We start from the raw sequence: 24634 nt of genomic DNA, 5'->3' as shown, positions 1-24634 counted from the left end.
AATGGAGAAAAGGTGAACAGGGGTACATGCGGTACCGAGATCGCAAAAGAAATTCACTCCAAAGTCTTGTCATACGAGGCATTGGATGAAAAGGTCCGAAGTCATGATGTGCACCAGGAGATCTGCTCCCGTGGACTAAATCACTCTGTTGGAGCGCATAACATCCCATCGTATGAGCAGCCTCAATTACTTGGCGTACCAATGCGAGAATCCCGCAGCGGGCAATCTCGGCAACGCTCGCAGAATTGAAGAAAAACGCCAGCGGGGCCGACCCCAGTGCCCAACCTCTTAAGCGTAACTGATATCTTGGCATCAGTCTCACGACAGATGCCTTTCTGTTTCCCGCATCTTAGCCGCTCGTCCTTTTGCTGTTGGTTCATTGAGCTGCGCCCTACTTACCTTTGCCTTTGATTATTGGTATTTCGTTGTGAGAGTGAGCAGTCAAGTACTTGTCTATATGAAATTGAAGGCAAGGCCTGAAGGTACCCCTAAGCGCCCAGGTTCATCTCTTTAGCTTGAATTCTGCAAGATCTGCACAAATTGATCGAGATTGTGTCACAGTCGTTCGTAACTGCGCACACTGCCACGGCTGTCATTCAGAGCTTTGCTGACAGTGATACTAATCTGACACAGCTGTAAAATATCCCCCAGACTCCTGAAATCAAAGCCGGCCGACATCTTGTGGGCAAGACAGCTTGCTATTGCCTGGAATGCGAGCCGGAAGGGGAGGGGGGGCGGAAGGGGCGACTTTTGCGTTGGCATAGAACCAGGTCAAGGAAACCAGGCTTTGAAAGGGACTCGATTAGTTATACCACCCCATTCAAGTCAAGTTGTTGAACCAGATTGCTAGCAACTCTGGCCAAATACTGGGCGTAGTTGAGGACTTGATGCAGCGACCATCGATACAAATTGACGTGTCAAACATCCCATGACTGCGCCACCGGGCGATGATATGCCATTTAATTGACCTCATCTATTAGTCAGCTTTCGGCAGAATGCCTAATCTTATACTATGCGACAGGAGTGTATACTCAGGACGAATCACTTTGTCCATGCCTTGAATCGCGCTCTATTAGAGAAGGCCACTGGAAAGGACCTGGGCTAAGCTACGATAAGTAGCTACTAAGGCGCTCGCACACGGTGTTTAGAGAGGATAGAACAGGAAAGAAAATCGCGTTCAGGAGCGATCGCCTGGCTTTTGAATGGATTCATGCATTTGCGCTCGTTTTTCTCCTTCTTGTTTTAATAATTTCTATATAAACAATAAAGAGCGAGTGCTCTAAAAGCATACAATTTTTAAATCAATATTGAGTACCGTGACCGTAAAGATTTCATAATCGAAATCATTTTTTACATAGCGGTAATTAGTACGACCTTTACCCAGATTTCCTTACTTTCCTCTGTAAGAATTCCTGAGATTTCCTTAGTGAAAATCATAAGGAAATCCCAGATATTTCCCCGCAATTTCTTGAGGAATTCTGGCAGCCTTTCTAGGAGATTTCCCTACCTAAGGCAAGCCCAGGTAAAGGAAGGGTCCGAAGGTTCTGAAACTGTTTTTCTGGCGGCAAAGTCCTCACATTGAAGATCACACTACACTTTGCTAGGGCATTTTCTTGACTATTTACAACTCAAGCAGAGCATTGAGGTCAACAACGCTAATGCTGACCCGGTTGGTGCTGCTAGGAGGCAGTCTCCCACCACCAATTATAGCCAACTTGCTACCATCATCAAGCACCGCGAGGGCGCGAGAGTAGGCGTTGGGCTGGGGAACAGCATACTCGACCCAGGCGCCAGCATCACCCAGAGCCCGGTTGACAAAGATGTTGGATTGGCTGCCGCCGCTAAGCACGATGGTACCGTTGACGCCGCCGACGGGGGACCAGACGACGTAGGGGGAGCTGACGGGGCGGGTGCCGGAGGTGGAGATGAGCGTGATTCCGGGCACGGCGAGGATGTTGAGCGGGTCGGCGGTGAGGCGGTAGTGCACGCGGCAGCCGTCGGTGCCGCAGACCTCGTAGGCATAGATGAAGTCATCGTTGGGCAGCTTGGCGATGACGGGCATGCCCGGGCGGGCTTCGTAGGCGTTGTCGTCGTGGACATCGTCAACGACGGCGCTCCAGGTCTTGAGGTCGGTGGTGGTCTGGTGGGACAGCTTCTGGCCGTACTTTTCGTCGCGCTGGTCGGCGTAGTAGATGATGAGCTCGTCGTTGTGGAGCCTACATACGGAAACCACCGGTTAGCCGAGATTCAAGATGGAAGCCTCTTGGGCTGGAGGAGGACTTACAAAAAGTGAGGCTCCCAGACTGGAGTCAGGCCGTTGTTGGGCAGGGCCTCGCCTCCGCTGGCAACGCTGCTGAGGAACTCCCAGTTGGCACCGCCATCAGGGCTGATGTAGACATCAATCTTCGTCAAGCTCAGATCCGTCGGGATGCTGTTGCCAGCGAGCAAGATGGTGCCGACGGGGTAGCCAGCAAAGGCCTCCGGAAGCTCGTAGAGGAAGGGCTGGTAGCGCAGACCCCAGCCGTTGACGGTGTCTTGAACACGGCCGATCTCTGCCCAGGTAGCTCCGCCATCCTGCGAGCGGTAGATGGGGAAGTAGACGATGGGAGGCTCTGGGGAGTAGTTTTCCCAGGTGGCGATCAGGTCGCCCGAATCCAGCTGGATGGTGCGGGCATACAGGACGCGTGGGTCGACCCAGCTGGCGTTCGAGGGCGGGGAGAAGATGACATTGTTCGAGATGGTTCCGCTGGCTTGACGGGCCTCTACTGGGGTTGGGACGGGGTTCGCAACGGCCTGGAAGGATATAAGACTTGCTATGCCAGCGACGGCGGCACCGAGGAACTTCATGATGGACTTTTCCAAACGCTTGTCTCGTGTAAACGTGAGGGGAAGATGAGGCCGACGGCGAGAGGTTCAGGTGCCTTGAGGACATACATGATCCGATGTTGTTCGGGCAGCGTGGTATCTCATATACGTCGTCGACATTGAGCTTCAAGAGGGGGCAGTGTAGAATGTCCACGCCAAGACAATGCCAACCAGATCATCGTCAATAGCTTCGCAAAACTCGGAAGCAGACTTTTCTTGATTTCGTGATTCGTAAACGAGTGATTAGAATCCACCCCCAAGACGGCAGAGCGGCCGCGTTGAGGTTAGCTGACAGCTCCTGCAGTTCCCGACACCATGATCATTGATTCATTGGCGCGTATGGTCTGTTATGTTTTCGCAGCAGGGTGCAACGCCGTATTGTGACCTCATAGAGAGGCTGTCACATCGGTTTAAAGCTCCCCGAGGACAATGTCACACTCCCCGCGTCCTAATCCATCGCCGTTGAGATCCTGGGGTTTGGTGTGGGGATGAGCCAGCGATGCCTGTAGGTGATTGCCGAAGCTCAAAGACGCGCGCCAATGAGATCAACTCCTTGGCTCGGAAGCCCCCAGAGATCAAAAAATTCAGCAGTTCACATACGACTGACAGCTCGAGTTCCTATGTGAGAACTGCCAAGAGCTTCTGCGGAGCACTTTGATCTCCTCGTGGGTGGCTTGGACTAAATTGGCAAATCAGATCCGCAAATGGCGTAACCATTTACTGCCCTGCTTGAGATCACTCGATGGCCGTCACATCACAAGCTTACCTGGGTTGAGACCGAGGGTAGAAGACTCTTGAGCCTAGGTTCCGGGACCGCATAACTATGGAATCGATGAACTTGCAGCAGCCCTGGGTGACTTTATCTAACAACTTGCGTCAATCAGGCACGCGTCTTCGTCGACTTTTCGATTATGAATATTCCTGTAGGGAGCACAGATACCACAAAACAACTGAACGTGACCTGATTCGAGTGTTTCATGAACGACATTGAATAAGCAAATGAGAGTACTTTCCAAAGAGGTCAAGATGGCTCCAGAAAGCGTGTCCATCCTATTAAAGTCACAGGTTAGGTAGTGTACACATATGTAGGCCAATGATTGATTCATTCTCAAAAGGAAGGAAATTCAATCTCCCCCTCCAGCGACACGTTCATTTCTGCTTCTTACTTTATGGCGAATTGTTGTGGCTGCTTTCATCTATCGTGTCAAGCTCGCTCATCTGTTGTGACGATGTACCCTTTTTCGGTGTGAGCAACGAGCTTCTATACTCGGCCGCAGCAGAACTCAAGCGCTTCTTCTTTTCGGACTGTCGAAGGATGAACCTGACAAAGAATTGACGAAGATTCGGTATGCAGGCCGTGAAAATCCCCACATACAGCTCGAGGTCTGTCCATATGACACTCGGCATCATAGCCACTGAGAATGAGAGGCATTAATCAGTTCAAACTTTTCGAGCTATGTTTGGAGCGAGGCAGCTGTCGACTTACCGGTAGGATTCAGCGGGTCTTTCCGGAAATCCAAGATGGCTTTAATCCGGATGCAGCTCACGACCGTCAGACTGAACAAGGTATGTTAGCCAAGTATCCACCATACAGTACGCGGTCGATACTGATTTGCTCACAACAAACCAAGACTAAACATGAACATGATTGCAAATTTCTTGCGGCGAGCCAGGTTCATGCCCCAAATTTGTGTCAGGGGAAGGAGGAGCATCCACACATCTAGCGCAATGTTGATACCCGCGTGCGCCAGGGCGAGATAAACGATGTCGATACACTTTCCAGTTGCATCCCCTGTCCAAAATGTCCAGGCTAAGCTTACAGGGCTGCATTGGAACAAGCCGACGCAGATGAAGATGATGCCATTCATAAGGTTCAGTGCTTGTGTAACCCACAACGCAATAGTGATCTTTTCGCCGGGCAGGTGGAAGATTCGAAGGTACATGAAGAGGATCGATGCCTTGATGATGTCGATGCAGGCATGATATAAAGTTTGCAAGGCGTAGAAGCCCTATGGAGTTTGATGTCAGCAAAGATGCGTGCTAGGTAGAAGTCACATCGCCAGTGGGTCAACCACACAAAAAACGGTGGGCGTTGATTACCTTGAAGAAGTGGGTGATTTGGAGGTCACTGAGAGTCCATAGGTCTCTACCGGCACCGTTATCCTCAACTGGTCAATATTATTAGCGCAGGTCCGGTTTTGAGACTCTTGCCATGAGAAACATACGGAAGACGTGCAAAGACACGTATGTCACAAGTAAACCCTTCAGATTCTATGTCAGTGTCTTGAGCAGTCCTCTCCAAAACGGATGTTGACTTACATATGCCACAAAAATTGTGTAGTCATCCCAACCCCACGTTGATAGCCGAGCCAATTTCGTTATTAGTCGAAGTATAATTGCGAGTGTGGGCAACAAGGCAAACAGGACGATCCGAACGATTTTTGTTTTCGGAACCTCATTGTGCAGAGGAAAATTACACGCCGTCCAAGTGATATTTTGCGTGACTATGGTAAACAGCAATTGTCAGACAAATGGCTTCTCGACGAGGAATGGCAAAGACCTACTGATAGCGTACTTGAGTGGGCAGCTCAAGGCGACACAGCCTTCCACGAATTTGATGAATCCGTCGTCCTGACACAGACATGTTTGGTCATTCGTGGGGCACGTCGTTTGATTGAGGCCTGTTAGGAGGCATGGCAGCTTCGCTTGATGTCAATAGTGCAATCCTCAGTCACTGGGGGCAACATCTTCTTACTGCGCATGGAGGGTTATCGTCGAGTGAGAGACCAGGGACATCGGGAAGAGTTGGCTGTTGGGCGAGGGTCGTCGTCAAACAGAGAGCGATGGGCACGGCCAACAGGGTAATCCGCATGGCTTCAATTAATTTCAGTGGCTCTGATAAGCAAATTTGAGTATAAACTTGAAAGAGCGCCAAGAAACCGACAGTCCTGTCTTTAGAACGACCTTGTGGCACTTGAGAAATACGTTTGAAAAAGAAACAGCTTTAGATGCCAGATTTGAAGGGGCACTGAGGTCTACCATTAAAATCATCTGCCCGTTGCACTCAGGTAATGAGAACCACGCATTCCAGACAGGAAGCCCACGAGACGTGGCTGTGAAAGCGTCCATCTCGGCGGCGTGGCTGTCAAAGGGTCGCCCGTCAGGACTGAGAGTCTCGCTTGATTTCGGCCGCCATGGTTCGGTTTCGGAGAGTGTCTGGGGCGAGGCTCTTGTCAATCAGCAATCGAGGCGTCGATGGCTTGGCAAAGCAGCCGGATGAGTTGAACATGGGCTGGCCTGAATACGCATTTAGCCTAGTCGGCCGGAGATGGATTTTTATCGGGTACATCCGACACCAATAGATGAGCACCGTGCCCCAAGATCCCGTTAGCAGACGCGATGTCTCAACCAGCATCGCCCCGGACAAGCGCTAGTTTATTCACATTCTAAGGTCGATCACGCGATTTCCAGGCAGCGGCACATGAGCCACATCGAGACAAATGACACGAGTAATTTATATGTATTGATGTCTTCCCCCCCAAGGAAGGATTGGAGGAGATCTGTGTGCTCATAGACTTAGTGCAAAATGGTTCAGTGTGGAAAGGTTCTCAATTATCACTAAGTCTACCTGATCAACCGATCGTCCTCCGCTCACATCAGTTCTCTTCCACTTCCTCAGGCTTTTGTGCATAGACGACATGGCTGCGAAAGACATCTGTCAGTGGGTATGTACGCGTTCGCGGTCAGAGGGTGAACTTACATTGCACTGTAAGCATTGAAACCGCAAGACTTCAATTCATTGCGCACTTGAGCAAGAAGTATCGTCACCTCCTCCTTAGTCCAGCCAAGAACTCCACAGAAAGTCCTCAAGCTGAACCCTTCCAGCCCGTCCAAGAGCTGGATCAAATTCGTCATACCGACATCCTTGAGGTGAGGATCCTTCGGCCATGGACCGATAGGCATCTTGAACTCCTGATGAACTACGTTGGCAAACCCAGCCTCTCTGACCCAACCTTCCAATTTGGGCCCGGGGCAGGCATCCCGCCCAACCTTCTCACAGGCTTCCATAAGAAGGCTCATCCACTTGGCTGTATGATGATCTTTGGTGAACGTGCCGTCATCCGAGACCATGGAGATTTTGTAGTCTTGGAATTCGACCCAACCTCCAGGGGCCAAGTTGCTGTATATCTAGTCAACAGAGTGGACTCTGACCTCACAATATAACGTACTCAAAGGTGTTCTTGACCAGCTTTTCCCAGTCTGCGATGGAGGCCGCCATGTACCGGCAGAAGATGAAATCGAATAGATATCCATGCACCCAAGGGCTTTCAACATCGTCAACTTCGAATTTCACATTGGGCGGGACCCTAGTATTCATGTTGTCAGTGAACTCGTTCACTAAGGTACCTAGAGCATAGGATTTTCAGAAGTTATATTACCATGAAGGCTGGATCGCGCTCAGATCGATTCCGAGAATCTGTATGAATAGTGAGCTACAGGCAGGATATGCTGTCCAGTGGGAATCCCGCTTGCTTACCTCTGCGTTTTGGAAGACATCTGCTGCCTCAATAGCCCCTGGTAATCAAATGAGCACAATACAATTGCGCGTGCCAGAGATGATGAGACATACATATACCCGTGCCTGTCCCAATATCAAGGATTCGATGAGTACTTTGAGGCGGAACCGGGGCTAGGAAGAGCTTCCGCCCAATCGTCTTCATCACCAACATGTGGTTCAGGTCTAGCCTATCCATCTCGCTCTAATCAAATCACATCTCGTTAGTCGGTTCGTGGCCTTGCTTGGAATAACCGCAGTCTCTCTTACTTCATCGTTGGGAGCAAGGTATGCTGTTTTGCTGTCAGCTACTAAGCTCATATTCAAACGAAAGCAGTGGCTTTCAAGACCGATTCGACAATTCTTAGCTACGTACCACCTGCTCGGAACGCATGGTATCGTCGACCGTATTCGGTAGGGTAATCCAGCACACTGGATGTAAGGGTGGCTGTGTAGGTCGATCTGGAACTGGTAGTCAGGATCATAGCAAAGCAGTAATAAAGCAGGATATTCTTGCATCTGATCTTCAATGGTCGATGCTGTATCGTTGAGCTATTGTGAATGTAAGCAACCTCCTCAGGGTATCAACTGCTGGTAAGGAACTCCACTAACACTAGCCGCATCATCAACTTCGATTTGGTTAACTCCATTAGGAGTTACAGTGGGAGGTACAGCAGTATGGCCAATTTCTGAAGTTTCATTTCTTCTTGGAGAAGCTGAATTCGAAGCCGAAGCCAGAGCTGGCGAAGGGGAAGTAGGAGCTGAAGTAGACATTTTAGCAGTTTAATGTTTCCTTCGGAACAAATGACAGACGAAGAGGAAGTTTTGAGTTGGATGCCTCGCATTCCAGCGAGAGATGGATGCATCTTAAATCATAAAATCAAGCAAAGAGGGGTTCATGGTGCCAAGGGAACGACCCGGGGGACCATCTGTTGTTGGTGCAAGCAGCCGGTCTATGCATGAAATATCACATCCGAAATCAGTCTTCACGTTAACTCACCCCACTGCCTCGCTTTTAACCGGCGTTGGGAACGAACCACCTGTCAGTCGAGTCAACAAGAGCGGGTCTCAGATGGCGTAGGCATGTTTGCTTGAGTTCAAACCAACCAAAAGTTTGACTCTTCTGACATGGATTGCCGATATTGCTTTCTTCTTCTTCTTTGAGTAAGTGCTCCGATGCAGGCACACGAAAAAGCGTCAATGCAAATTATTGGAAATTTACACTCAAGACAACGACCCAAGACCGCTTCACCCACGTTCCTACTATTAACCTTCACACCATCCGCTCCGCTCCTGTGTGATTATAGGGTATCTTCCTCTCCTCCAGGCTTTTGTGCATAAACCACATGGCTATCGAAGAAATCTGTCAGCAGGTACTCTCAACAGTGAGAGCTCATTGAAGCAACGGAAAAGCGACCTACATGGCCGTGTGGGCGTGGAAACTTCCTGTTTTGAGCTCCTTGCGCACCTGGGATAGCAGCACCAGGACCTCCTCTCTCGTCCATCCATGAACGCCGCAGAAGGTCCTCAAACTAAACGCCTCCAACCCGTCCAACATCTGAATGAGGTTCATCATTCCAATCTCTTTATAATAAGGGTCTTTGGCCCATGGTCCGATGGGCATCTTGAACTTTTGATGGACGACATTGACGAATCCAGTGTCTTTAACCCAACCCTCGAGTAGCGGCCCGATACAAGGATCACGACCAATTTTCCTGAGGGCATCAATCAGGAGTTTACCCCATCTGTGGGCATGGTGCTCTTCAGTCAGGGTTCTATCTTCCGAGACAAAGTTGATGTCGTAGTCTTGGAATTCGACCCAGCCGCCGGGCTTGAGATTCCTACAATTCTTGTGAACTTTGGTCCATCTAAACGAGAATTAGACGTACGCGTAGACTTGTTTCATGAGTTTGGGCCAGTCGACGATAGATCCGGCCATGTATCGACAAAATATGAAGTCGAACTTCTGCTCGTTGATCCAGGGGCTCTCGACATCGTCGACTTCGAACTTGACGTTTGGCGGAACCCTAGAGGTCTGTTAAGACAAAGTTATTGTCTCATGTCTTTGGGCAGTGCGCTTACCAAGATGGCTGGATTGCGCTCAAATCGTTTCCTAAGATCTGCGCAGACACCAATAAGGTGAGTAAAGAATTGATAAAAGACACGATCAGGGGTGTGCGACCTACTTCTGCATTGGGAAGGACATCTGCTGCCTCGATGGCCCCTACAGTATGATTAGCAATTCTCAACAACAAATTTGGAAACAAGTGCTGATTACAGATTCCAGTGCCAGTGCCAATGTCAAGGACTCGATATGTCGTTTCAGGTGGAACTGGAGCCAAGAAAAGCTTCTTTCCAATGATCTTCACCATATAGGTATGGTGAAAGTCAAGGCGGTCCATTTCTAGCTTAGGATTGGAAGTACATGGTCAACGATAGTTCTTGATGTCGTGGTATGAATGGCTCAGAGCTTGCTCCTACCTCATCGTTGGGGCCCATGTATGCTGGTTTCTTGTCAGTCACTGAGAAATTTCATCTGCCCAGGGTTTGTACTGTTTGGAAACCAAACCCGGGCGATGTGCATCAGCTACTTACATCCCGCACGGAATGCATGATACCGTCGGCCGTACTCTGTGGGATAGTCTATGGCACTGGAAGTTAAAGATGCTGTGTAGGTGGAGCTAGTTGTGATGTTAACATTGTCTCCCATATCGGACACTCTAAGCGTTCTCTACATTTGATCTTCGATACTTGAGATCGTCCCATCAACCTGGTGTTCACGTTAGTCAATCCAACTTGAGCAGTTTGCAAATCAGTGTTACAAACGCTGGCTACATCATCGACCTCCAGAGTAGGGATTTCGTGAGCTGTGGCGAGAAGCTGTTCGCGAGTCGGTGACACGGTCTGCGACCTGTCATTCGTTGCCGAGGGACTGTTTGAGGAGTCGGCCATTTTCGCTATCAACGCTGTTTGCGGGATTTCCTCCAAGAAAGATCACTTTTTTGTACGAGGAATTAGTGATACCATCGAAGACTCTGTCCTTTAAGTAGGCAAGCTCTGAGGAAAGAGGGGTTCATGAGGATTACAAGTCCTTGACCGGAGGAGAAGCCATTGTTGGTGCGAGCGCCTGCAATATGCATGCAACATCACATATACGATGCTATGTTACTTGCCTGGTTCCATATTCTTGCATAGAACAAGGATAAGGAGCAAATCAAGAACTTACTAATTTCCTCATGGCGGGACTCTCCAACGGCGCAGCCAACATTCTCACACGCAAACAACGCAAATGCGTCCAATTGAACCCCGATAATCAGCTCACTCCCACATGAGTTAAGAGAAAACAATTTCATGAGCAAGCTGAAAGGTCTGGACAGTAGAACTTCAGTAGAGGACCTGTGACGTCAAAGCGTACATGTAGCATGAGCAAGCCTACGTTATTGCGCCGATTGAGAAAATTCCATGTCTGCTATGAGAGGTGCCGATTTCTACGCTTCCAACATTTCTGCAAGTGTGGTAATTACCTCTCCCATTTTACGCGCAGTTAGACTTTTGTGTGCCGCCTCTGGAACAACTCTGAGTTCTGCCCCTCGAATCATTTTCGCCGCCTCCTCGGCCATCCGCAAGGGAACATTCACATCCTTGCCCGCATGCCAGACAACCAACCTCCCTTGCTGCACGTCCAAATCCTCCAACTCGAACCCCCACGGGCTACCAAACAGTTTCGCCTCCCACGCGAATCCACGACCGCTCTCGCAAAATGCCTCGCGAGTACTCTGTTCCAAAAGCCGCAAGATCTTGCCGTCATCGGCGTACAGCGCTGCCCGGTCCTCTACCGGACGACTCGCCAAGGCGTCCGCGACCGATTGAGCAAGCCGCTCCGGGTGCTCCACATCCCGGGCAAGGTTTCCGACTTGCCAGTCGGCGATGACTTGGATGAGGCCCGGCATCCAAGGTGCAATGTTGAAGAGAAGGCGATTCAAGAGCATCATTCCGCCTAGGCCCAGCGCGGACGGGAACATCCCGGAGACGACGGCGGCGCCGGCGAGCCTTGCTGTCGGTATCGAGTGGAGGCAGGCGAGGGCATACGGAGCGCCGCCGGAGATGCCTAGCACGGCGAAGCGCTGGACTTTGAGGTGGTCCGCTAGGGCGACAACATCCTGCGGAAACGCGAGGATTGTGCGGTTGGGTTGAAAGGTTGAGCCGCCGTAGCCCGGCCGAGTCACGGCGACGACGCAGATATTGCGCTTGATGGCTTCTTCGTGGACGGTTTGGCCTTCGTGGTTGGAGCCGGGGAGGCCGTGGAAGTGGAAGATGGTCGGTTGGCCTGGTTGTGGGGTGATGCCGAATGTGGTGTAACTGAGAGTTCGGCCGTCTGGGAGGAGAAGAGATTGGTCCTTTGACATGATTGTAAGTAGGAGGAATCCGATTATAGACCTCTGGGAACCGGTATATCCTCCCTTCAATTACGTTCTAGTGGAGAGTTGGCTGGGATGTCGGAGCAATTTAGCTTAACATTACGGCCGCCTGAGCCACATCTGAGAATGCAACGCGATTACGTACTCGAATCCTTCGATACCTAGCCAATGATATTTTTGCCCATCTATCAACGGCCGTTGGATTGTGTACATTGGTGTTTTGATTGGGCTAATGATACGCAAAAAAAGAAATTATGCCAGCCAGTCACTTAGTATTAATGAGAAATCTTGGATTTGTGCAGAAGATTAAAGAGGGATCGGGTTGCTAATAGATCACTTTGAGTATGGTGAGTTTCTTTATGTATACGTCGGCATTGGAGTGTTGAATGTTGGTTTGTTTTTTTCTCACTTGTTTAAGGTCAGGAATCCATCTTGATTATGCATTTTCCAATGCTTGTCCTACCGCTGTTCTCCTTTTCATAATTTTTTCTCGCCGAGTCTAAGTCCATCCAGTCTACCGCGTATTATTAATGAGTACCAAAGTTGAGCCAGGTTCAGAAACCAACAAATCCAAAATGGGATCATGGCGGACCGCGAGATCTCCTTTGCTAAAGGTGACGGAGGGATAGATGCCCTTCTAGGGTTTCAGTAGCGATATACTGGAGCTCATAGTGTTCCATTGTATGTTGAACATTAAGTCCACGCTTCTCTTAGGTACCGCAGAATCGATATCTGTAGCAGTTTACCTAGTTAATCAATCGATCGACCAGACCCGGTAAATGTTGCTCCGCGAGGCTCATCTTCGGAGTCGAAACCGTGGAAATAATCTTTTGGCGCCAAAGACGTACTTGACAACTTGGTTCGCGCTAAACCCTCCTCCGCTCAAGGCTCCACGGATAAAGACCGTCCTGCCCTCTAGTGTTTCCTCCCTGGCCAAGACTAGGCCACATTTGATGGTCTGATATGCCTTGACGGTGCAGCCTACGGGAAAAGCGGCCTCTTCAAAGCTCATGTGCTGTGGCTTGGGCAAAATCATACTACCCAACAGCGTACTCGGAGCAGAAGCCCGTGTCGGGAATGCTAAATGCTGGTGGGAAGTACTGAAGGCTGGTCATGTAACGCACAGTCCATTCACTGCGTCGTCAACTTTGAGGGTTTTAAACTTCCTTGCCAACAGCTGCAATGACGTCCGATCTCTCACATCCAATCTTCATAGGAAAACTGGATTAAAAATTGCTGTTAGCGGTAGCTGATTTGCTCCAGCTTGCATGTGAAGAAAGGTCCATGAATGCTCTGTTGTATGTAAATTATGGGCGACCCCGCAGCTCTCTAACAGTCGCCCTCCATAACGGCTCCATCCTTTACCTAAAAGATCACATTCGCTGGTCTGGTATTGGTCGGCAACGGCTTCTCAGCTACTTCCCAGCCGGCTGGGGCGCAGTGCTTCAGCGCGACGAGAGAGCGCATTATCTGAGGGAGAATGACCATATTTCTTGTTTTTGACCTTGAATTCGATAATATGAAAAGTCCAAAAAAAAGATGATCTCAGTGAATCCTTGTCTCTTAATTTCATCCATCGATAGGCAGGAACAAGCACGCGACCGAATCCTTGAGGCCTCGGTCGGCATTCCGGTAGGACATCCGGCGGCTTCGGAGCCACGGCCCCACCGAAAGCACCGAACGCCCCAGTCGGCCGGCACGGCTCAATCGCTGGGTCTCAACTCGCAAAGCAAGAGAGGAAATAATCCTTAAACCATCCTGAAGGACTTTAATATTGTCCCCGATAATGTGCCAGTAGATCCTACGCATTTCTGACGCGTCGCGCAAGAAGAAGCCCCAGCCTCCTAGGAACGCGGTCTGCCCTTTATCGGTTTTGGTGGCGGGGTGAGTCAAGGGGTAACGGCCGCCCCTGCAGAAAGAGGGAACATGACGAGGCAAAGTTTGCATTGGCGACGCGCATCGGACTGTGTTGCGGAATCCTCCATCGCAATAATGTCTGCCGGAGAGGGAGGACTATTTTTCGCCGCATGCCTTTTCTGGACACTTCCGCCCACGGCAGGACCGCAGGAGAAGGAGGGGGTGGTGGTGATGGAGGGGGTCGCGCCTAGCTCTTGAAGGGAAGATGCAAGAGGAGCGTACACGTACTTTCTAGATGCTATTTAGAGAAGGAAAAGCCCTCATCGTCGCACGCTTCATGGGAAAGCAACCAGCAAGCCACTCGCCTTCCCATCTGTGCAGACCTAGGTGCCGACGTCATCGTCGTTGAAGTCCTCGTTGCCTCCAACATCACCACGGCTATCATCTTGAAGCGAATGCCGGCTGTTGGAAGGGATTTCAAGTCTTTTTTTCTCTTTTCTTCGCACTTTTCTATTTTTGATACCCTACAGATCCCTTTGCTGTGATGGAACTCTTCAGTCTGCTCGCTTTGTTAAGCATAGCAGTCACACATTGCTCTGCAGCTTTCGACCCAACTTCAAAGAACAATGTCGTCGTCTACTACGTAAGACACCACAGCGTTTCGTCATTGACATATTTCCGTGGCTGATTATGCGGTAGGGACAAGGTCCGAACCAGCGCGACCTGATTTACCAATGCCAGCAACCCGAGATCGATGTCATTGTCCTTTCATTCGTGTATCTGTTCCCGGCTCAGGCAAATGGCTATCCTGGGACAAACTTTGGTAATCGATGCGGTGGTCAAGTATACCCAGGTCCTGGGTTTAACGGTGTCAACGACCCTTCGGAGAATGAGTTGCAATCAAACTGTCCTACTTTAAACGCCCAGATTCCAGTATGCCAGCAGCAGTATGGCAAGAAGATCTTGCTCTCGCTTGGGGGCGGCGTGACATCATACCAGCTCACAGGCAAAAACGAGGGCGAACTCCTGGCAACTTACCTGTGGCACATGTTTGGACCGAAAGATCCCAACTGGACAGGCCCCCGCCCGTTTGATTATAACGGACAAGCTGTTGAGGTCGATGGATTCGACATGGATATAGAGCATCCGTCCACAGGTTCGTTGATACTTGCACCGTCCTGCTCCTCATGGGACCGACAACTGTTTGCTGATTCGCTGCCCACAGACAATTCGCAAGGCTATATTGCCCTCGTCACTCTTCTGCGTTCATTCTACGCGACAGCGTCGAAGCAATACTACCTGACTGGCGCTCCTCAGTGCATCGTCCCGGATGCTAACATGGCTGCCATGATCTCCGCCGCCAAGTTTGACATGATCTTTGTCCAATTCTACAACACGCCGAGTTGCTCGGCTGCGACGTGGGTGTCAAGCAACCCGTCCTACACGCCCGGTCAGACGTATCAGCAAGCCGGATTCACTTTTGACGCCTGGGTTCAATGGCTATCGAATACCCCAAGCAGAGACGCAAAGGTGTTCATCACCCTGCCTGCTTCCCCAGACGCCGCCAATGCAGGGAACTACATCACCCCTCAGCAGGCGAACAATCTCATTAGCGCCTACTACTGTCGGCCATCATTCGGAGGCGTGGCTGTGTGGGAGGCAACTCGCGGTGACAATAACCCGTATAACGGCAAATCGTTCCAGGCCACGATGAAAGTTTGGCTGCAGGGGGCTGCAGCAGACCCGCGACTTGCGAGCTGCCAAGTAGGGCAAAGGAAGTCAAGAGAGAGTACAACTCGGCTAACGATCAAGTAGGCGCCAACAACAACAACGACACCGGCACCAGCACCGTCGTCTCCGCCGCCAAACACGCCGAACCCATCTACCCAACCGACAACACCAGCACAGCCCAACCCCGGCGCGCCTGGTGCTTGCGGTTCTGGGATTGGATCCTGCGGTAGCGGATACTGCTGCAGTGCATACGGGTATTGTGGGACGTCAAGTGCTTACTGCGGAACGGGTTGCCAGCCGGGCTTTGGTACATGCAGTGGCGGCGGCAGCAGCAGTGGTGGCAGCTCCGGCGGTAGCTCCGGTGGCAGTTCCGGTGGCAGTTCCGGTGGCAGTTCCGGTGGCGGTGGCAGCAGCAGCGGCGGCGGTGGCGGCTCAGGACTGCCGGTCGCAACAGATGGGTCCTGCGGTGCAGGCATAGCTACTTGCCGAGGCAACGGCGCCTACCAATGCTGCAGCAGAAATGGGTTCTGTGGTAATTCGGACCTCTATTGTGGCGCTGGTTGCCAACCCAGCTATGGCATTTGTAGTTGATTTCAAGGGAGAGGGTAACGTTGGACCAAGTACATGGATCTCTTTGGCGTGTCTGTACATGAGAACGAATAACTCAATAGTAATACAAAATCTTAATGTAACTTTGCGGCGCCACGACAGGACCGGTGAATTAATGATGCTGGCAGGGAGTGCTGTTGCAAGTGTTGAGCCAGCAGCACACTGCGACGTCCGGACGCGGGAAAGACAGCCACGTGCATGCGGCGTGTCTCTGCCCCCATTGGCCTCTCGTGGATGTCTTATCTAATCAATAAAGTATCTGTACTCGGATGGTTCATTCTCCAGTCCCACGTTACACTCCGTGCCACTTCACTTCACAGATCCTCGATCTTCAGTCCCCTCGATACGCCTTCTCTCATCTTGCAACTGTCTGTATTATTATTGTTATTATTTTGGCTGATTACAATATTGGATGGCAATCACGTTTCTGGAAGCGAGGAAGCGAATGACTCGGATGGGACGTCGAACCTTGAGATTCCAAAGCCCGTGAGTCTCTTAAACTCTCCCAGTTAACCGCGGCCCGGCGATGACTAACTAGGCAACGCGGCCGACATGTATACTCGAAATGGAGATGACTGATCCCTCCCCCGTCTCCTCGCGATGCGGCAGCGTTCCTGAGAGGTAACGGAGTTTTCAGCGAAAGGCTGTCTCATTCGCGACTGATGGCCAATCCTCGTAGCGCCCGGTGCACCATCCGACGGAGGGGTGGGGACGCTTGGGAAACCTTCTGTGCTTGTCTTTTTTTTGAGACCATCTCGTCTCGCCAGACCGGTGGGAGACTTGGAGTTGGCTAGACTCCAACCGAATGACTCGCCCACACCTACCCCAAGGTACTATCCATCCTCCTTCTCCTTTTACGCAATCAGAGTTATGCCACCGGAACATGGAAGAATAGAAGCTTGTTTGTAATTCGCCGAAAAGGTGATTGGCTGCCAGATTTAAGGATTGTGCCGTCGACACATGGCGGCTCCCGTCCTCTGACATGGACCCGGACCTATGTCTCGATTTCTCACCTTCTCCCCCACGATGATTGTCCACCGAACAGAGCCTATCACCAAGTGATTCAAGACACATGCGGCCGGCGGTGTTGGTTGGCGTGCACAGCAACGGACCGAGATCGCTGCCGACATGTCCGTTAGGCTGCTGCAGCCGACGACCGAGAGATATGTCATCCCCATTGCGTCGGGACCTCGAGCTAATCTGGCTGCCAAGATGGCAGAAGAAGAAAAGAAAAAAACTAGCCCCATCGTGAAACCCGGCTTCGAGAAGATTTGCGGACGGCCCGCCCCTCAGGAGGGGCGCAATGCGGCTTGCGAGTTGCAGCTGGCTTCCTGTCAGCCAGTCAGAGATATTGCGAGAAAGGAACCATAGCCTCGGCGCCTTCTCCATAGTAAGACACGACGACATCACATAGTATTACGTGTTGTTGTCTGGGCCCCCAGTGCGCAGCCCGTCTTCTGCATGTCACCAACCTTCGGATGCCCCGCAAATACTGACTCGAGTATCCTCCGGACATGGACTTTTGAGAAGCGGCCAAGTTATCCCGACTTTTCGGCATCTCTTTGGCATGCGGTTGTAGAGGGCACTAGAGGCTAGAGAGCGTAGACATGCATCTTTCCCCTGCTCCATTCTTACGCCCTGCTGCAACGCTGCGAGAGGGAGCAAACTCCACCGGATCTTGTTGAGTAAACAGGTGGATGAGATTCTTGCACGTTGCGAGATTTCAAATCCATGCATCCCGTCTCGGATGCAACGTTTGTAGAACGCATGTGTACAAAAATCCTTCCACAACACACCCTCGCGACAAGGATATGGGCGACGTGCTGCCCGTTGATTGCCCAACATTCCAATATCCGATGACAAGTTATACCTCAACGGAGCCAGTGACGTTGGCAGAAAATGCAACGGAAACTTTTCGTCTCGTGAACCCCGAACAGACTTCGGATTCCAATTTTCCAAGACGATAGTCTGACGCACGGTTCATGGGCTAGATCTTGGGCCCGAAACCTACGCACTCAACCCCGACAAGCACATCCATGTATATCAAGATGACTTTTGGAATACGAAGTGCTTTTGGACATGGTATGGCTGCTACCTGGACAATTCTTCCATGGCCGGATGTGCAAGATCAGGCACCAATACTACAAGTCACCTACCGTGCTTCATAGGGTTTGATCATCAACTCTCGAGATGGTTACACGGCGCCCGCAGCATTCCCGTCGTCTGCTTCTTCCAGAACCAAGATTAACTCCTGGGCGGCATAGGGTGGCTATCTTGGGTATGGGGTTTCAAGCGCAGCATTCACAAACTCTACTTTGTCCTCGATATACAGGCGACTTATCGGGGACCGTCGCGACCAAGGTCTAATCCGAGCAATTTATTCACCCCATGTGCACGAGCCACGTGCTCACCACACTCTGGTGGCTGCGGACTTGCACAATCGAAGAAAAAGGAAGAAGAAGAAGGCCCGGCTTGGGTGATCCCGTAGCGGAATAGCAGCATTTCTTGTCTTCGATTCGTCCATCTACACAACCTTTCTGGCTCGGCGAGACGGGGTCCCCAAGCACACACACTTGTTGCCGCGGGATTTATATGCCAAGCTTTTTCTTCTTTCTGCCCACTCCCTCCATTCGTCGGCCCTCTCCTCCCTCAGCTCTGCAGCCACGAAGTGTCTTTTTGGGGGAGGCAAAAAGTTGAACCGCCCTAATGTCGACAACCAAGTCATGTCCCCCAGTGACACCTTGCCAGGGATCGGCACTTCAACCGCTGCAGACTTGCCCTTCACCGCTTACACGGCCGATCTTCTGCCGCTCTCGCATTTTCCACGTCGTTCCAATATTTGGCTTTGCACTCCACTGGCAGCAGCATCGGCAGAGTTCTGCTACTCCATACTCTCTCCACGTTGTCGTTCAGCAAGGGCCATCTTTGCCGTTCAGCAGGAGAGAGAGAGAGAGACCTTGAAGGTGAACCATTTTGCTCACATGCTTTGCATTTTCGCCGCCATAGGGGGGGAGGGCCAAAAAAAAAAAAAAAAAGGGCCAGCCACTAGCGAACGTTACTTCTGATTCTCATCTCCCCATCGGAATGGCCGGCGCTACATTGTTTCTTCTCTCGCGTTGACGCTTTTCCCGACTGGGCCGCGCCTTGGAAGGATGAAGCCGCCGTTTGCTTTCCCGGCGTGGGTTTTTACCTGCGGCAGAAGGCTGGTATTTCCTTCCATACTGCGGTGGAAAAACGTTCCAGGCTAGCTAGCGTATGCGGTCTGGTACCTAGGTATTAGGCTGCGTTGAAAGGGGGCGGCGGACGCCCATCCGTCTACGGATACCGTTGTTCGTTGTACCGCGTTCCCTGACTCGCCTGTGAAACACGACGTCTCGGGGTCCGATCGCTGCGCTACCCTGGATGACTGCTTGCTTGCTTGCTGCTAGCTAAAAAGGTCTCGCCTCGAAAACACCAGCCTCTGCGCATGGCTAACTCTCAGCCGCCGCCCCCACCCCTTCCTGTGCTCGTCCGCCCTTCCGTTCTTGAAACGACCACGAGCCCAACTTTTTTGTGGTGGAGAGCCACATCGAGAGACGAGAGGAGAGAGACCCTAGGTAAAATTCCGAATCTACCTTGCCCACTTTGTGCATGACGTCGTGGAAGTAGTACTCTTTTAGTCAACCAAGCTCTCGGTAAGCTTTATTGTTTATCCCTTCTGTCACCCCATCCCTTCTCATCCAGACTTACCACTAACTTACCATCTTTTTTGGACATGAAGCACAATACGGTATAACCTGTTCATGTCTCAGCCTCCGCTGCTATGATGTTCAGGCTGGTTCATCATGATTACCCTCCTCTCCCCGCACTTCAAGCTCGAAGAGGTCTCCGAAGATGACATGGTCATTGCATCCCTGGCCTGGGGCTTCACCCTCGGCTTCGGCTGGCTCACGATATGGACGGCGGTCAAGCAGACGACCGCCATGTATAGACGCCAAGGCGACCGCATTTACCGGAATTCCTACATTTGGATGATTTGGTTGGAGATCCTCGTGTGTAGCATCTTTAGCATCATTTGCTGGTTGCATCTCAAAGGCATCATACCGCCAAGGTGAGCTTCCCCTCTCCCCGGACTACGTGGACAGTCTTGTCGATTGCCCGATGCTGACTGTCATCGTATCCAGCTTCGCATTCTACTTTTGCATTTGTGAGTATCCCTCTGCATTCTTACTTGCCAAACAAACGTACTGACTATGACAGTGACCACTTGGGCTCTCCAGGTATGCGCTTTCCCGCATCGCAACGCCGCCTGAAATTCTAACTCGCAACCAGGTTCAGTTCCTTCTTCAAATCATCATCAATCGATGCGCCATCCTCCTCACCAACCAGAAGCAGGCATGGCGACTGAAGGTGGGCGTCGCCGTGCTCATCACCGCCATCAACATCTCCGTCTACAACATCTGGGTGCCGGCTCGGTTACAGATATCAGAAAGATATATTGAAATCAACGAGTGGTGGGATCGCTGCGAAAAGGTCATTTACCTCATCGTCGACGGCGCTCTAAACATTTACTTTGTCCGCATCGTCCAGAAGAACTTGGTAACCCACGGACTCACCAAGTACAAACGACTGACGCAGTTCAACATGTTCATCATTGGGTTTTCTCTGAGCATGGACGTGCTCATCATTGCTATGATGAGTCTCAACAACACATTTGTGTAAGTCATCCCGCGTGTGACACTCAAAACTCTTCCCGCGATACAGCGACGGGGTCTTCCGTCTGTTTCTGTTTGTGTGCTAACGCTGCTATTTAGTTACATGCAGTTCCACCCGCTGGCCTACATGGTAAAACTCAAGATCGAGATGTCGATGGCCGAGTTGATTGGCAAGGTTGCTCGGAAACGCGATCTCGGCATATTATCCGCCGCGGGCTTCAACGGAACCCGGGACTCGTACCAACCATCCGAGTACAGCTTGCAATTACCCACCTACGCGAGAGGACGTCCCGTCGGCGGAATCGACGCTGCGATCAGTCACCCACCGCCGAATCCAATCGAGCTCAACCCCGTCGCGAAGCCCAAGCTACCCGCCCTACGAGGTGTCAACGTCGCCGCCGTCAGCTCGGGCCCCAGCAGCCGGAGACCCTCGATTGGTGCCGCGAATGCCACCGACGCAGATGGACAGCCCAAGATGGCGATATACAGGACGCGGGAGGTGGTGGTCGAAATCGAAAGGGTCCCTCCCAGCCAGGGTCATCAAGCAAGCACGAGTCAGGCGAGTCAGCTCACGCTCGACGACTCGTTCGACATCACCAATTACGAGGACAATGCTTCCACAAAAGGTCTCCAGAATGCGCAAAAGTCCCTGGCATTACCCAATTTCCAGGCCCCGTGGGCTACGCAAGAATTTAGCACAAAGATATGGGACGGCACGAATTGCGACGAGGATCCCACCTTGCCGACGACCATCGCGAAGATTGGATCATGGCCAAAGGACACTTGAGAGAGAGACAGAAGAGAGGGGTAATTACCGAACTACACATCGAGAAGGCAAATACAGCCGAGGCATTTTTCTCCGGGCTGCAGACGCCAGTCGTGAGGTGGACCCTCGATCACGCTCAGACAGAACCGAGCGGCGATGCGGCGGTGGGCGAAGCTTGGACGACGACTAAGGGACGCCACACATCACCCAATCGCGAGATCTGTCGCTATTTAAAAAAGATCGGTCGAACGCCACCGCCCACCTCTTTACGCCACGATCTACCCGCCGCCCCTGCTGCCTCAAACCTTTGAGCCTCGACGCTGTGGCGCAGAGGGGGCGGGATGGGGGGAAGGATGCGATACGCCTGAGACTTTTTTGCGTAGGGCTCTCCTGATGGCGTTGAGTTTCAGCATTGCAGTTTCACAAAGGTTGCTGCACGCAACTAGATCCGTAGATCCGATCTAGACATGTCATCATCGACTGGGGTGGCTGAACTTGATGAGATGAACCCGATTTGGTGGAGGTGCTTCACTCTCGGCGTAACGCCCAGTGTGAGCTCACTCCCAACGAACGGGTTCCCGAATTAATCAGTATGACGGCGGTTGCAAACCCAAAAAAAAAAAAAAGACATTTGGTTTTGCAAAAAAAAAAAAAACGTGAGACGAAGGTCGGGGCAATTCAAGCAAAGTCAGGGGAGGTACAAAAGACCAAGTCAGTTGTCGCTTGGGTGGGCTTCGGAAGGACCACCTTCACCCGGTTATGGAGCGACGGAGTCTTCTTTTTGGGGGGAGTGGATTCGATTTTGGGACTGACGCACACCATGGTCACCGAGCAAGGCGTTCAAACAGCCGGGAATGACTCTTCTTTGTGGGTTTTTGAATTGATCGTTGATGATACGTTTGCTAGGAGTACGAGCTCCTTTTATTTTATTTTTCAGGGATACCCCCGAGCTAGGAGAATAGGAATTTTGGTGTTGAGGAATTCATGCATGAGTTCAACACGGCTCTTTTGACGCTTGGAAATTCCGGCCGTATGTTTGTAAGCATGCTGTGAAGTGATACCTGTTGAAGGAACGGGGACTATGGACACGTTCGCGGGGAAAGGTTCGGTGTCAGCGATGGCACGGGTGTCCTGGCATGTTGCACCAGTGTTTCCTCGACATTGCTCCAAATATATCTCCCCGTAAGCATCAGTGTATAGGTAACATCCTCTCCCCTTCATCATGTTTTGTGAAAGAACGCTGTTTAGCGAATGTCATCCTCTACATTTCCAAAGAGAATCGTAGTATCAATGGCACGGCGCCATGCTTTCCCCATATTGTCCCATTTGAGTGGAAGCCATGTGAGACAGAAGAGGGAGAGAATAAATTCCAATCTACGAGGAGAGGACAATCTAAACGTGCAACTTTCATGAAGTATGTTAACTACAGAACCATTGCGTGTTATATCAGAGTTGGATGTAGAACCCGGACAAGGTTCCAGTAGTCACAATTCCAAGATGTCGGGAAATGCAGTATATTTTCTCGTGATTGGATATGAGGAGCACTTTGCGCGTGAGTAATAACATCGAGGAAGACGGATACCAGTCTTCCCCGTCCTTGTGGATGATCAATATGACACCCGCTTGATGCTACAGGGTTTAGCTACCCGGCCTACTGCTCGTATAACTTTTACTCTCCCTTATAGGCCCGTTCCGTTTGGCATGCAGGGCAAGTCGGAACGGACTCTCTCCCACCCTCGATCGGTCTGTTGCCAAATTTGGCGCCAGGGAAGGAAATGGCAGGGACCTGCGTGTCATTGGCGGCCATGGCCAAGTTGACCGAGTCGCAGACTGATATGTTCTCTAGACAAACGGTGATTTTGAAAGAGCTTGCTGCGATGAGCATCTTGGCCCCAGGGCATCGAGCTGGCTGGGCGGAGGCATGTCTTTACCTGTCCGTGGCGTTTTCTCTCTTTTTTTTTTTGCCTTCGTTTTCTCCTCAATTCGCAGGCAAAACTGTCATTTACAAATAGCATGCTACTGCCTCCATCTTACTTCTTGACGTGACGTTCAAAGGAGCCATACTCGTGTGCGGTAAGGTATGTACTGATGGATAGGTGAGGTGACAGCGTAAGCCAAACGGACCCTGGCGATATGGTCGATCCACTTTTATCGGTAGGCGGCTCCGGGTCGGGCTGAATGAACCCGGAGCCCCCGATTGGGGAGGGGGGGGGGGGGGGGGGGGGGGAGGGATGGCGGCGCCCCGTGGATGGGACGCGGGCTGGTGGGGGGCGGGGGGGGGGGAGGGAGCGTGCGGGGCGGGTGGGGGGGGGGGGGGGGGGGGGAGCATCCGTCACCAAGACCGGGGCTGTGGAACCCTGAGCCAGAGCCTCCTCCTCGCTCCTGTAGTGGACATGGGGGAGCTCGTTTTTGCCCAGGTGATGCGCGCGTCCTCGGGGTGAGTTAAAAATGCTGTGAAGAATGCAAGCCTCAATTTGATCACGGAACTTGGGCAAGGCTGCAAGCTGGCTTATTAAGTAAAGACCATTTGGGTGAGTTAAAAACGCAGTGAAGGAAGTTGTAGAACAAGGAAAATCCTGACTCTCAGCCCTACATGCATGTAGGTCAATGGGACAAGGGATGGTGGGTAGCCAGTGTAGAGATTCCTCTCCAGTTAGACCATGGTTGTAATCAAGGCTTTGTCTCAGGTACATGTAGAAGAGGATTTGACTATCAACTTGGTCTGTTGCCATACCAACCCAAACTTGGAGATTTATTCCTTCGTCGCCAGATCTTGACGCCCGAAGAGGGCCTTACAAAAAAAAAAAAAAAAAAAAAAAAAGAAAGAAAAATAGAGAAATGTTGAGTGAGAGATTACGAAAAAAGAAGGAAAAAAAAACAACCACACGACCCCCCCCCCGACCGTGAGGAACAAAAAGGAAATTGAAAAAAAAAAAAAAAAAAAAAAAGAAAAAAGAAAAAGAAGAAGAAAAAAAAAAAAAAGAATATGAAGAAGAAGAAGATAAGAAGTAGAATCAGAGCAGCAATGTCGCGCCGAGCCCAGACCATCAGCGGTCACTCATCGAGCAGCAAGCCACAATCAGCACGCTCAGCCTTTGGCGTCATGTTCGTCGAACCAGCTGTTAGTGCTTCCCCGGTG

The 24634-nt window shown here is 51.2% G+C and overlaps 8 protein-coding genes across 8 annotated transcripts; 2 read left to right on the top strand and 6 right to left on the bottom strand.

Moving 5' to 3' along the window:
• Window positions 1–1621: 1621 nt before the first annotated feature.
• Window positions 1622–2847, bottom strand: CORC01_10291 (glycoside hydrolase family 93; the record flags this gene model as incomplete). The annotated part of the gene is made up of 2 exons (XM_022621919.1): window positions 1622–2216; window positions 2285–2847. The coding sequence occupies 2 exons, from the start codon at window positions 2845–2847 to the stop codon at window positions 1622–1624; spliced, it is 1158 nt and encodes a 385-aa protein (XP_022471526.1).
• A 1185-nt stretch (window positions 2848–4032) lies between these two features.
• On the bottom strand, window positions 4033–5737 carry CORC01_10290 (CFEM domain-containing protein; the record flags this gene model as incomplete). The annotated part of the gene is made up of 8 exons (XM_022621918.1): window positions 4033–4280; window positions 4352–4422; window positions 4486–4874; window positions 4966–5033; window positions 5091–5127; window positions 5185–5369; window positions 5430–5565; window positions 5621–5737. 8 exons carry the CDS (start codon window positions 5735–5737, stop codon window positions 4033–4035), a joined length of 1251 nt encoding a protein of 416 aa, XP_022471525.1.
• Window positions 5738–6521: 784 nt separating this feature from the next.
• Window positions 6522–7905, bottom strand: CORC01_10289 (methyltransferase domain-containing protein; the record flags this gene model as incomplete). The annotated part of the gene is made up of 8 exons (XM_022621917.1): window positions 6522–6567; window positions 6626–7045; window positions 7095–7232; window positions 7305–7342; window positions 7403–7440; window positions 7496–7625; window positions 7691–7713; window positions 7797–7905. The coding sequence occupies 8 exons, from the start codon at window positions 7903–7905 to the stop codon at window positions 6522–6524; spliced, it is 942 nt and encodes a 313-aa protein (XP_022471524.1).
• Window positions 7906–8721: 816 nt separating this feature from the next.
• CORC01_10288 (methyltransferase domain-containing protein) lies at window positions 8722–10372 on the bottom strand (the record flags this gene model as incomplete). The annotated part of the gene is made up of 10 exons (XM_022621916.1): window positions 8722–8770; window positions 8842–9261; window positions 9310–9447; window positions 9503–9540; window positions 9607–9644; window positions 9699–9828; window positions 9902–9924; window positions 10016–10101; window positions 10156–10190; window positions 10247–10372. 10 exons carry the CDS (start codon window positions 10370–10372, stop codon window positions 8722–8724), a joined length of 1083 nt encoding a protein of 360 aa, XP_022471523.1.
• A 536-nt stretch (window positions 10373–10908) lies between these two features.
• Window positions 10909–11826, bottom strand: CORC01_10287 (uncharacterized protein; the record flags this gene model as incomplete). The annotated part of the gene is made up of 1 exon (XM_022621915.1): window positions 10909–11826. The coding sequence occupies one exon, from the start codon at window positions 11824–11826 to the stop codon at window positions 10909–10911; it is 918 nt and encodes a 305-aa protein (XP_022471522.1).
• Window positions 11827–14239: 2413 nt separating this feature from the next.
• CORC01_10285 (chitin recognition protein) lies at window positions 14240–16017 on the top strand (the record flags this gene model as incomplete). The annotated part of the gene is made up of 4 exons (XM_022621913.1): window positions 14240–14338; window positions 14395–14851; window positions 14921–15459; window positions 15511–16017. 4 exons carry the CDS (start codon window positions 14240–14242, stop codon window positions 16015–16017), a joined length of 1602 nt encoding a protein of 533 aa, XP_022471520.1.
• CORC01_10286 (uncharacterized protein) lies at window positions 15702–15902 on the bottom strand (the record flags this gene model as incomplete). Its single annotated transcript, XM_022621914.1, has 1 exon — window positions 15702–15902. The coding sequence occupies one exon, from the start codon at window positions 15900–15902 to the stop codon at window positions 15702–15704; it is 201 nt and encodes a 66-aa protein (XP_022471521.1).
• A 3842-nt stretch (window positions 16018–19859) lies between the features above and the next one.
• On the top strand, window positions 19860–21516 carry CORC01_10284 (uncharacterized protein; the record flags this gene model as incomplete). Its single annotated transcript, XM_022621912.1, has 5 exons — window positions 19860–20125; window positions 20199–20221; window positions 20275–20294; window positions 20347–20732; window positions 20829–21516. The coding sequence occupies 5 exons, from the start codon at window positions 19860–19862 to the stop codon at window positions 21514–21516; spliced, it is 1383 nt and encodes a 460-aa protein (XP_022471519.1).
• Between the last annotated feature and the right edge of the window lie 3118 nt (window positions 21517–24634).

Source organism: Colletotrichum orchidophilum (assembly GCF_001831195.1).
Source record: "Colletotrichum orchidophilum strain IMI 309357 chromosome Unknown Scaffold_101.1, whole genome shotgun sequence".
NCBI lineage: Eukaryota > Fungi > Ascomycota > Sordariomycetes > Glomerellales > Glomerellaceae > Colletotrichum > Colletotrichum orchidophilum.
Note: the sequence above shows the minus strand (reverse complement) of the source record. Positions and strands in the feature narration are given on the sequence as shown.